The sequence below is a fragment of the Vombatus ursinus genome, unplaced genomic scaffold (genome assembly GCF_900497805.2).
Source record: "Vombatus ursinus unplaced genomic scaffold, bare-nosed wombat genome assembly UNPS02014773.1, whole genome shotgun sequence".
In the NCBI taxonomy this organism is placed as follows: domain Eukaryota; kingdom Metazoa; phylum Chordata; class Mammalia; order Diprotodontia; family Vombatidae; genus Vombatus; species Vombatus ursinus.
In genome coordinates this window covers 20213169-20226425 of record NW_020954551.1, presented here as the reverse complement: position 1 = coordinate 20226425, position 13257 = coordinate 20213169, and the positions used below count along the sequence as shown (strand labels likewise).

The 13257-nt window shown below is 42.0% G+C and overlaps 1 protein-coding gene across 2 annotated transcripts in view; it reads left to right on the top strand.

Moving 5' to 3' along the window:
* The window catches only part of PDZRN3 (PDZ domain containing ring finger 3), a 283690-nt gene extending 273391 nt beyond the window's left edge, over positions 1–10299 (top strand). For both annotated transcript variants that reach the window (XM_027864044.1, XM_027864045.1), the window contains 4 exons: positions 1595–1657; positions 3995–4096; positions 6651–6767; positions 7830–10299. In XM_027864044.1, the coding sequence (XP_027719845.1) occupies positions 1595–1657; positions 3995–4096; positions 6651–6767; positions 7830–9395 (1848 nt within the window). In that variant the 3' untranslated portion in view covers positions 9396–10299. The remainder of the gene's footprint in view (positions 1–1594; positions 1658–3994; positions 4097–6650; positions 6768–7829) is intronic.
* Positions 10300–13257: the final 2958 nt, after the last annotated feature.

Here is a 13257-nt window from a genome sequence, read left to right as displayed (position 1 = left end):
ATGAGATAGAAAGAGACAGAGAGAAAGAGAGACTCAGAGAGACAGAAATACATAGAGTCAGAGAGAGAAGGAGACAGAGACAGAGAAGAAGGAAGAGAAGAGAGACAGTGGGATAGGGGAAGAGAGAGACATGATAAAATTTCTGGCTAACAGGTAGGTTTCAGAATTTCCTGTCTCTTTCTCCAGGACTTACAAACACTCAGACATTCAAAGTATGGGTAAAACTTATAGGCATCTGGTAATAATGAGCACCTTGGCAATTTCCAGGCTTTCCACAGTGCAGCTGATTTATTTTTGACCTAGGTGTCCACGGGATGGGAGACTTCATGGCATAGTAGGTAGAAAGCATATCCACAGCAGGTGCCTTGGAGTCAGTAAGCCCTGAGGTCAAGTCTTACCTTTGACAGTGGCTGTGTGACCCTGGGCAAGTCACTTAACTTCTCAGTGACCTCAGGCAACCCTCTAAGACTGCAGGTGACACACAAGTTCCTCATTTGCTTCTGCAGAGAAAGTCTCTGTACCACTAATTTCCTGTATTGATGAAATCCAGATCTGGACCCCCGAAAACAAATAAACATGAGGTGCATGGGCTTTTGATCACTGGTATCTGGAGGAAATAGAATGAATGCCATCAGCCTTAATACAGTGGTGGTCTATGACCAAATGCATTTGATTGACAGCCCTTGCTGACTTTATGGTCCTTTGGCCCCCATGTCATTTGGAGACTCTTCCTTTTCTAAACACTAGTCTGTAGTTCTCTCTAGAATTTGGGAATCTTCAGCCATCGTGATATAAAAGTTTGCTAAATTTCATATAACTTGTTGTTGACAGGAAACATAATGAAAAATGTGGTATCTGCTTGTCCTTCCTCATCTTTTCACTATTTGGCTGTTTCTTACTAGGCACAAAAGCCCCGGTGCCATCCCTTCCTCCCCCCCATTTTTTTAAACATTTTTATTTAAAGTTCTGAGTCCCAAATTCTGTCCCTCCCTCCTCCCTGAGGTGATAAGCAATCAGATATAAGTTACACATGTGCAATTATGTAAAACATTTCCATATTAGTCATTTTGTACAAGAAGACTCTAATAAAAGAAAAAAATGAAAGAAAGAAAGCATGCTTCAGTCTGTATTCAACCAATATTCCTTCTCTGGAGGCAGATAGTATGCTTCATCATTAGTCCTTTGGGATTGTCTTGGATCATTGCACCCAATGTCAAGCTTGTCATCAGACACTATTTCTGGGATGCTTGCCGTGTATTTGTGAACATACCAGACTCTGGAGCAACATGTAATAGGTTCATTTCAGATATGATTGGCTGAGGTTTCACCGGCCTTCAAAAAAAGGGATGGAGATAGAACGTTCCCACCCCTTTCCCCCTCTTCCATGTCAGCTGGGAAACTGCCCTTTTCTCAACAAAGATAATACCAAGCAATATCCCTAAGGGTGACCGTGTTTATTAGAGGCTGACTTTTGAAACTCTTTTATTGTTGCTTCTGAGTGGGTCCAGAGGGCATCAGGGCTGTACTTCCCTGTGGTTGATCTCATAGGTGCTTGGAGCTGGAAGGGACCTAACTTCCCTCCTCTGTCTTTCAGATTGATCCCAACAGCATTGCTGCAAAGGATGGACGCATACGAGAGGGAGACCGGATCATCCAAGTAAGTTGCCTGCTGGTTTGCATATTTGCTCATTTAGACCTATTTCTGTACAAGAATTCTGTACAGAATTCCAAGATTGGCAGTGACCTTGGGGGCATCTAGTCCAAACCGGTTTCTTCTCTATATCCCCCCTAACAAAAGATCATCTAATTCCTACTTAAGGACCTCAAGTGACAAAAGAATCCATTATGTACCTCTTTAAAGAAGCAGCTAGGTAGTGAGTGGATGGAGTGCTGGACTTAGAGTCCACATGTGACCTCAGACACTTACTGGCTATGGGACCCTGGGCAACTCACTTAACCTCTGCCTGCCTCAGTTTCCTCAACTGTAAAATGGCAATAATAATAGAACCTATCTCCCAGAGTTGTTGTGAGCATCATCAAAATAATATTTGTAAAGCATTTCGCAAACCTTAGAGCCCTATATGAATTATTATTATTGATAATTATTACCACCTGAGTTATCTCATTCTACCTGTAAGCAACTCTAATTCCTAGGAAGTTTTTCTAGCCTCAGACCTCAATATATCCCTATGCAGCTTGATCTGTTTCTCCCGGTTCTGACCCCAGGGGCCCAACAAAACAAACATCATCCCCAGAGGTATTAGCTAAGGCACTGTATGTCAGTAAGGCCCAAGTTAGAATCTCATCTCTGACACTTAGACTGTGATGGCATTGGGCAAGGCACTTGGCCCTTTCAGGCTTAGTTCCTCATTTGTAGTATAAAGACAATAGCACCCACTTTTCAGGGTAATTATGAAGCTCAAATGAGCTGTTTGTAAAAGGCTTTGCCAGTCTGCAATTACTGTATAAACTTTACCTATTATTATTACTTCTGTCCCACCTGGGCCTCACATTAACATTTACACCCTGTGCTCTATGCATGCGGCCAGAACATAGAATGCAGTCGCTGGATTTAATGCCAAAGACTTTGACTTCTTGCCACTTAGAGATTAATGATAATGGATGGGTCCAATATTCCAAGTTGAGACTTGTAGAAGACATTCTAGCAGTCTCCATTTTCCCCTGTCCTTTTAAGTTCCTCTGAAGAATTATTCATAGACCAAGTTTTTCAAGTTCTGTCCCACCCCAAGGTAGAAAATAATCTTTGGAAAATTTCAGTAAAATTAATTGGACTGTTCCTAGTTTGCTTGGCTGAATATTTAGCCCACTTCATGGAGCTGCTCTTAAGGGTAGTCTTTTTGTCTTGGAAGTTCATTTTCCCCTAGGTAAGGCCTTCCATATTACAGTCATCCATCTTCCTGAAGGACTCCCATTCCTTCTGGTCAGGTGTCCATTCATCACCTTTTTTAGCTCCTGTCTCTAGCACAAAGTTATCATAGACTGTTAAAGCTGAAAGGGGCAATCAGGGAGCAGTGGAATCCTGCCCCTTACTACCTGTGGGATCATGGGGTAAAGCTCTGGTTCTCTGTGCAAAATGGAGAGTGGGGAGAGTGGCCTGGAGGATTCAGAAGGTTCCTTCCAACTCTAAATCCATAAGCTTTTGATATTATTTTCAATCTTCAGCCCCAGGACTTAGTACGGTGCCTCACACGTGATAGATCCTTAATAAATGTTTGTTGTCTTGGTCTCAGCAGCCCACAAGGTTTTGCTTTGCTGTGCTTCAGGGGTGTGAGTTCTGTGCCTTCCTCTCACTCATTGTACACTCACCTATTTCTAATCCATCCTGTGTCATTTTATTATAAAGGATTGAGTGACTTCTTATACCTTTAAGACTCCTCCTTGTCATTCATTCTCTTAAATAATCTAAGGTCAAAACTAGAGTCATTAGCAAAGTTGCTTTCCCTCCTCTCTCTCTCTCTCTCTCTCTCTCTCTCTCTCTCTCTCTCTCTCTCTCTTTCTGTCTCTTCTCTGTCATCTTCCTTCTGGGTGTGGTAGTTACCTGCAAGTCTGTGTGAGGTATGGCTTGAGTTTTTCCCACGCACACTCCTGACTCAGCACCCTTATTCCTGACACGTCCGTACCTTTCCCTTCCTCTTCCCCCAGCACATCATCTCCCTCTGCTGCCTCTTGCATCTCAGTGATAATCCACCCAATGCCACCTGTGCTGTTTATTGCTTTAGCGATGCAGTTACCTCATCAACTGAACCAGCAGTGGCTTTCTCATAGGCAAGTGCCAAGAGAAAAAGGCATTGGTGTAAGGCCTTTGTTATGTTTGGAGACAGACATTCTTTTGTGGCTGGGTGTGATAAATGATGCTCCAGGTGTGAATAAGGGAAGTTATGGGAGGCCAGGGCTGACAGTGGGGCTGTGCAGAATCAGGATGGATAAAGTCCCTACACACAAACTGATCAAATCACTATACATTTTTTTTTAGATTAATGGTATAGAGGTACAAAACCGAGAGGAAGCTGTGGCGCTTCTCACTAGTGAAGAGAGCAAGAATGTCTCCTTGCTCATAGCAAGACCTGAACTCCAGGTATGGCAGCTTCATGTCTCTGTTGTTTTCCCCTTCATGATTCAATGTCAGCACCTCTATCTCTAGTCCAATAAAGTATGTCATAAGTAATTATTCTTAACTTGAGCGCTAACTCTGCTTTGGCCAGGTAGATGAATTTTTGCCATGTTTCAGAATCCATTTTGTTGTTTGCCTTCTAAAGAAAAGCTTTCTGTCTAAGTGTCTATTTAGGGCTAACTGATCACTATCCTAGGGCAGCAACAAAAAGCTCGGAACCAGAAAAAAAGAAACCAAAGGGAAAAAAGAGGATTCCAGACCTATGTAATAAGCTTATTGAGGACAGGGCCTGTCTTGCATTTATCTTTCTATTCTTGGCATCTAGTTGTGACTTTTAAAAAGTTTGAGAGACATAATTTCTGGGTAGTCATCTTATTAATACTGCTAGCATTTTAATAAAAGAGGTCAGTGGCATTCTTGAATGCCAAAGATCATCATGGCAGCAGGCTCATGGCTTATATGCCCTTGGAAAAATGGGTGTCCCAGAAGGTGGCAATCAACTCTGATTAACAATTAATGAGAAAGTGAATATTACAATGAGAAGTGGGCTAACTCCAATGAGGGGCTGAGAGAAAGTCATTAGGTCACTCTTGGACAAAGAGACTGTCTCTACACTCGGACCACCCTTAGCTTTGGGCAATCTGATCAAAGAATTTATCTCCACCCAAACACAATGGGCTTCTCCGCCTTAGATTAAATTCCTTGTAAGGTTGTGTGGGGTCTGACCAAGACTGAGAAGAGTTAATTCAATCTCATTATCAGTAAATGTCCTTCAAGAGATTGAACTTTGAAATGAGGACTATAGAAAAAGGGGGAACTCTGGGTCTCCCCTAATCATTGGTTACTCATAATCATTTCTCTCATAGTACAGCCCCAAGAACACAGAAGGGTCATTGTTGAATTCCACAAATGCTTAGGTTTCTTTCAGGTATTCTCCTCTTTCAAGACTGACCCCTAGTGGAATATTGGCAAGGTTACAACCTAATCCTTCAATCGATAACCATTTATTAAGTGCCTGCTTCTGTGCTAGATACTGGAGACAAAAAATAATCACCCTCTACCCTCAAGGAGTTTACATTTTATAGAGAAGGGAGAGCGTATACATGGTTTTTCAGTCATGTCTAACTCTTCATGACCCCATTTAGAGTTGTCTTGGCAAAGATACTGGAGTGGTTTGCCATTTCCTTCTCCAGCTTATCTTACAGGTGAAATATACATAATCAGATATAAACAAAATAAATGCAAGCTAATTTGTCAAGGAGTGGCAGTCTTTCATTATCCTATCTAGGAATGTGAATTTCATATCCATAATCTACTCATCTTAAATGAGGAACACAACTTGGCAACCATAACTTGAGTCTCCCACACAATTTCTGAGGGTGATGATGAAGTATGAATTGCCACTAAAGTACTTCTCTGACCCTCATTTGGCCAGGTAGTGTGGAGGAAGTAGAGTGAAGGGACTGAAGCTCTGGGCCAGGTCCAATTCTACTTTATGTGTAAAGACCCAAACTAAAAAGCAAATGAGAAGCAACCACAAAAGGGGGCAAGGGGTTAGCCCACCAATGATGAGGACAATGGCGATGACGATTTTGCTGGAAGGAAGGGACCTTGGCAATCATTAACATCACGGATTCTTAACCTGGGTTCATGAACTTGTTTTTAAAAAAGATTCCGTAACTGTATTTCAGGATAAGTGCTTTCCTTTGTACTTTAGTATGTAAAGTACCATGTACTTTATCTTGTGCATTTAAAAACGTGATTCTGAGAAGGGGTTCATAGACTTTGCCAGCCACTGATTACAGGGTTCTAGGACACAGAAAAAAAAAGTTTAAGGGTCCCTGGTCTAGTTCAGTTAGAGTACAAGGGACACCTTGGATTTAGTTTTTCATCTTAAATGTTTAGCATGGTTCTATGAAAACGATGGCTTGATGTGTAGGACAGCTACCCTGGGAAGAAAGGGAAATTAATGGAGAAGAGTTTCTCCTAACTAATTTTAATGAGTTTTCAGACTACCCTGCTCTTCTTTCTTTAAAGAGAGGACCTAGAAAGTTCTTACGAAAGCAGAAAAATACATAAGTTGTATTCAGTAAATCAGTCACTGTCATGCATTTGTCAAGTGATTACTATGTGCCTGGCCCTATGCTAAGATCACCAGGGACGTAGAGAAAGGCCAGCAGTTCCTTTCTTGGAGGAGCACGTGTTCTAACGGGGGAAAGGGACCCAACTTGTGAATGCATAGATACTTAGGAGATATAGAGAGAGCAGATGAGAGGTAATTTCAGAAGGGAAGGTACTAACAGTTGAGAGGACCTCCTGAGGAAGGTAAGACTTGAGCCAAGTCTTGAAGGAAGCCAGGGAAACTCAATGATGGAGGTAAAGAGGGTAGGCATTCCAGACATGAGGGATAGCCAATCCAGAAGCATGGGAGATGGGAGATGGAGTGTTGGAACAAGTAAGACAGTGTGGCTGGGCCAAAGTCCCGCTGAAGCCGTGTCTCTGTTTCCTCTTCCCACAGCTGGACGAAGGATGGCTGGACGACGATAGAAATGATTTCCTGGATGACTTACATATGGACATGCTGGAAGAGCAGCACCACCAAGCCATGCAGTTCACAGCAGGCGTGCTTCAGCAGGTCAGAATGTGTACATACGTACATACGTGCCTACAGAAGGATGGGCGCTTAGCCCAGAATGAGCCATCCTCATCCCTTCTCTCTCTCCACCCTCCCCCAGTAGAGCCCAAATTTGGAAGACCATTATAAATGCCAACCAGAAATTCCCATGGGAGTCTAGATGGGAAATTCCCATTAGGAGAGAAGGGTTGTAATCAGCCCTGTGGGAGCTGGCAAGGAATGGAGATTTTCAGATGTTCTGCCTACCCATGTTCAAGCTAGCTTGAGTATAGACTTAAAATGATAGAAGTGCTTTTCTACTTGATAACTAATAGAATTCAAGCTGTTAATATTCTTGGCCACAAGAATGCTGCTGTTCTGACTTCTTATGTTGAAAAATAAAACTTGTATTGCTGACTGTCTGAAATTGGCTGAGCGAGTACCTATGACATCATTGACGTATCAGCATAAACAAATGATCTTTTAAAGAGTCATCACATTTCTTTTAGTGGAAGAGTGATTTCAGGATGGACAGAGAGGTTTGAACCCCTGATAAAACACAAATGAGGGACTGAAAATAGCACTGGCCAACATTGCCATAGACAGTTACATAGAGTTTGCAAAATAGTTCATGTTGCTCCTCACACCACAACTCCACAAAGTAGGTTCTATGGGTATTGTTATCCCTCTTTGCAGATGAAAAAACTGAGGTTCAAGTAAAAGGGCTCACTCAGGTTTACACAGCTAGTAAGCTTCTGAGGCAGGAATCAAAACTAACTAGGTCCCTCTTGACCTTGGGTACAACATTCTTTCTACTACATCATACTGCAATTCTAAAATATAATGGAAACTCTGAGTGATTCATATAACCTTCCTTATACTACTTCACACTGCCACTCTAAAATGTGGTAGATATTCTTAATGATTCACCCCCTCAGATCCCTCTAAAAAAACTCCCTAAAAATAGAGACTTCTCCATATCCACAAATGTGTTTTTGTAAGATGAGAGTTCAAGATGGGAAATCAGTCCCATATACTTTGCCCTTTTCAGCAGTGTTGTTGTTGTTATTTTTATTTGTTTAGAAAAAACACGAGGAAGACGAAGGCACCACGGACACGGCCACAATCTTGTCGAACCAGCACGAGAAGGACAGTGGTGTGGGGCGCACGGATGAGAGCACCCGCAATGACGAGAGCTCCGAGCAGGAGAACAACGCTGACGACCACACCACGTCTTCTAATACTCTGGGGAGCCAGAGGAAACTGATGTACAGCCAGGACACCCTTGGGAGCGGAGACGTGCCCTTCAGCAACGAGTCCTTTATTTCAGCCGACTGCACAGATGCCGACTTCCTTGGGATCCCGGTGGACGAGTGTGAGCGATTTCGGGAACTCCTGGAACTCAAGTGCCAAGTGAAGAGTGCCAATCCCTACAGCCTGTATTATCAGAACAGTGCCCTCGAAGTGAACAAGAGCGACCCCGAGAGTGTGGACAGAGAGCTGGAGATGCTGAACGAAGAGCTCCGCAACATCGAGTTGGAGTGTCTGAACATTGTCAGGGCTCACAAGATGCAGCAGCTGAAGGAGCAGTACCGAGAGTCGTGGATGTTGCATAATAGCGGATTCCGGAATTACAACACCAGCATCGACGTCCGAAGGCACGAGCTCTCCGACATCACCGAACTCCCTGAGAAATCGGACAAAGATAGCTCCAGCGCCTACAACACTGGAGAGAGCTGCCGCAGTACCCCGCTCACCCTAGAGATCTCTCCAGATAACTCCCTGAGGAGAATTGCCGAAAGCATCAGCTGTCAAGGCAGCGATGGGGCGACGAGCAGCTCCGCCGCCTGCAAAGCATCCCAGAGGAATCTGCTCACCATCACAGAGAGTCCAGAGACCAGCAGCCCCAAGTACTGCCCCTCTCCAAAAGAGCTTGATCTTAGCAAACAGCTGGAGAACAAAGAGAGAAAAGTCAATGAGGAAAGCAAGAGCCCAACCCAGAGTCCAAAGTTGGGTGGCTCTTATCTCTCCCCCTATCACCACTCCCCCTACAAGCACGCTCACATCCCTGCCCACGCCCAGCATTACCAGAGTTACATGCAGCTGATCCAGCAGAAGTCAGCCGTGGAGTATGCCCAGAGCCAGATGAGTCTGGTCAGCATGTGCAAGGACTTAAACTCTTCCAACCAGTCCGAACCCCGAATGGAATGGAAGGTGAAGATAAGAAGCGATGGTACCCGCTACATCACCAAGCGGCCGGTGAGAGACAGGCTCCTGCGTGAGCGAGCCCTGAAGATCCGAGAAGAGCGCAGCGGCATGACAACAGATGATGACGCCATCAGCGAGATGAAGATGGGACGGTATTGGAGCAAAGAAGAGAGGAAGCAGCACGTCGTGAAAGCAAAGGAGCAGAGGAGAAGACGAGAGTTCATGATGCAGAGCAGGCTAGACTGCCTAAAAGAACAGCAAGGGGCCGAAGAAAAGAAGGAAATGAACATCATTGAACTGAGCCACAAAAAGATGATGAAGAAGAGAAACAAAAAAATCTTTGATAATTGGATGACCATCCAAGAACTCTTAACCCACGGTACAAAGTCCCCCGATGGCACTAGAGTATACAATTCCTTCCTATCAGTGACTACTGTATAATTTCCATTTCTGAATTGTGTGTATATAAAAAAAAACAAACCAACTCTACCATTGGGGTCAAAATTCCTGCCTCGTTCAATGTGGCAAGTTTTTGTATATAAGATAAATAGAGTCCTTGTGTTTATAGGTGAAAAAACTGAACTCTACAACATTGGGTGTGATAACTATTTTAACAGGAGAAAACCACCCTGATTATCTTTGAAGGCAATATTAACAAACAGCTTTTTTCAGATAAGTGATTGTACTTTTTTACTTGTTACCTTTTACATAAAGTGTTTTAAATTTCAGAAATCTTCTTATTAACCATACTTACACAAAAGAATTTGTTTAAACTATATTCATATTAAAAAAAAGTTAGACATGCTTTTCTTTTCCTGCCTGAAACACAAATGCAACTGCCAATATGTATTTTTACGAAACCCTCTTTTGTAACATTACCTTGCCCTGGGTCTGCCATACTTGGGGCCAGTTTATCAATATTTTAGCTCAAGTTGCTGGCAGCTCAGCATCACTGACTTCCCTTTGTGTGAGCTGTTTTAGGATACTTCCCACACATAACCAAACCATCAGTGTTTAGCGTTGTGATCTGCATTTAAACATATTTTTTCTTTGTGATATTCCTAAGGAAGCACCAAGGTTTAACAAGAAGGACCTGGAGCAGAATATCCTGTGGCTTTAAAGGAGGTTCAAGCATGTTTGCAAATGTTGCAGCCTGTTGAAAGAATTTGCATGTACAGGAAAGTTGTTGATACGAGACCGTCTGTGTGATTTTTTTAAGTGCCCCCTCTAGTATCTGTTTGCTTTGTAGAGTTGAATGTACTGAATTTAATAAGCAGTTTCATGGAATCACGACGAGTTACAAACATCAAGATGAGGTCAAAATAAATTATTATTTTCTATTTGATCCGCTTTGAAACGATTCCTTCTCATTTGTCCTGGGGGAGCGTCTTTCAGAGTGAACTGTCGAGTGGAAGCTGCCAGAGCTCTTCGGAGATAGATTGTGACATCTTCACCACCACTTACCCCATCATTCACTGGCTCAAGCCACCTTAGACCCTTCATATGACCAAAGATCAAGAGATAAGAGGGACCTTAGGGTCATCTAGTCCAACCCATTCATTTTGCAGAGTAGGAGCCTAAGACCAACAGAGTTGGTGATTTGCCCATGGTCACACAAGTGATAATAAAAACCTGTGCACACATACATACATGCACATGTGTGTGTCTATATACATGTATGTGTATATAGACACACATACACACATGTGTGTATGTCTATATATACACATGTGAATATATACACATTCGTGCACGTATGTGTGTCTATATACACATGTGTATATATAGACACTTACATATACATGTGTGTATCCCTTTAAGGTTTGCTAAGCTTTAACTTTGCAAATATCTCATTTAATCCTCACAACAACCTTCAGAGGTAGGTGCTCTTATTATCCTCATTCTACAAGTGAGAAAACTGAGGCAGACAGAAATCAGATGACTTGCCCAGCATCACACAGTTAAGTGTCTCATGCTGGATTTGAACTCACATCTCCCTGGCTCCAGGTCCAGCACTTTAGTTACTGTACCATCTTAGCTGTAGTAAGTCACAAAGCTGGAATTTGAAGTCATCTGTTCAATATTTTTTCCACCATACTACCCTGCCTCTTTCACCTGAAGTAGGGCCCATTGACACGTATAAAACCCATGGATATTTACAAAGTGAAGGAGTCCTCTGATTAACTGTGTACTATGGCATCTAAGTAGTTTGTGCCATGGGATCTAAGTGGTCTGTGTTGTGGGTAAAGACTAGAATTGGGCTAATATCCTGTAAATGGGAACAGCTATTAATTCACTTCCTAAGATTGTGTTGACATTCCTCTGTGTAAACTGAGAGTTTTTTACAAGCCGTTACTGCCCATCAGTAAGGGGTATTGAGCTTGGGTCCCACAAGGATATATGAATTACTCCAATCCTACAGCTCCTATGTAAGGCCTTTGTCTCAGTCAATATTAGAGTGGAATAATAACTCTCATCAAGGCAGTGGTCTTATCTAAGCTAACAATTGATCATCCTACTCCCAGCTACCAAGAAGCCATCATTAGTTAATGAATTTGAAAGAGTTAGATTCTATTTACAAACAGCCCCAGTACCATCTGCAGTCAACATAAGACAAACACTTAAAGTAGAAAAACCAGCTAGACATCAGGTTATTTGGTCTGTATTGTGACATCCAAATCATTTTATGTTCTCACAACCTTTTTTTTTTTTTATTGAACTGACTGAAATTTTGATGAAATTCCTCAGAATATTGTTGCAGTTTTATAGCCAGAGACTTCATGTTGGTCATAACCATATGCCACCAGGCTTCCTTAAAGGACCTAAATTTGAGACTCTCACAGTAGCTTCACATCTAATAAGGCACTTAATGAAAGCTTGAATTTAAAATACTTCATTCTTCTCTATTAAGGCCTGTATTCATCTCCTTTTTCTAAGCAAAGCCATTAAATTTTAACTCTTAATTGCATCCTAAGCCGCATGCTAAAGAGTCCCTCTTGGTCCATTAAGCTGAACTGTGGTTTACAGACTAGGGTTTTAAAAGCCCCACTTAAGTCAGAAGAGAGCACTAAGCTCAGATTACAGTAGAATCTGATATTTCGCTCCCAAGAGAAGCCGTTCTTTCTTGGACCCCAGAAGGTGGCTGTCCTAGGTGGTATTGCTTCATATGGAACTAAGATTTACTCATATATAGTAATTTAGTGATGAAGGCTTCTCAGGTCCCCATTCCTTAAAATAATTTGAATTGACTTCCCTTGGAAGAGGAGAATTGTGAGAATGAGTGTAAAAAAGCAAAGAGTTGCTACCTAAAAGGTAGAGGAAGGGAATAAGCATTTATATAGTGCCTACCACGCGCCAGGCAATGTACTCAAAGCTTTTTTTTTTTAATCACATATGACATCTGATCCTCACAAAAACCCTGTGAAGTAGTTGCTACTATTTTATCCCATTTTACAGTTGAGGAAACAGAAGCGAACAGTTTAGGTGACTTGTCCAGAGTCACATAGTCAACAAGTTTTTGAGACTGATTTGGGTCTTCTTGCCTCCAAGTCCATTACTTTATCTATTGTACCACCAAGCTGCCCCTACTAAGTAAGTACCATATTTTATAGTTCACAGTGCATACTAATACCCCCCCAAAGCATTCATATAGCAAAAGGTCCATTGTACACTGAGGACACTTGGACAGTTAATTCAATTTTTTAATAAACTACAGAACACTAGCACCCAACACTAGCTATAGATGTTAATGATTGACATGTAAAAACGTAAAATATTTATTAGCAAACTAATGTTCAAGTCAATACAAAATCACCTAATATGAGTGCATGTTAATAAATGAGAGTGAATTGCAATGAGAAACATCTCAGACTTGTGTGTTGGGGATCACAGTAGAGACAAGTCCAACTACATATTGCCTAGGGATTGTTGGTTGGAGAACCAATTAGGATTATCAACGGAAAGTATGTAAATTAACCCAACATAATTATCTGCTTGTGGCCTTTAGAAATAGGTTATGGGATACTTGCTAGAAAAATTGCCCATGTGCCTGGAAGTTAGTACAACTTGCCAGAAGGAATTAAATCTCTCTTCTTTTGTTGGTGTTCCCATTGGTTTTCAACACCATCTTTGTATTAAGGATTTATGTCAAACATAAGCTAATTAGAAAGAAGTCACTAAACAAAGATAAGATGCAATATATCTTGTTGCAATGACAGCAGCCTTCACTTTGGAGGAAATGGGAATTCCTAGTTGTAGTCAGCAATGCAGTATTTTGCTTTCAGTCCCATTACAGTTTCCTGCT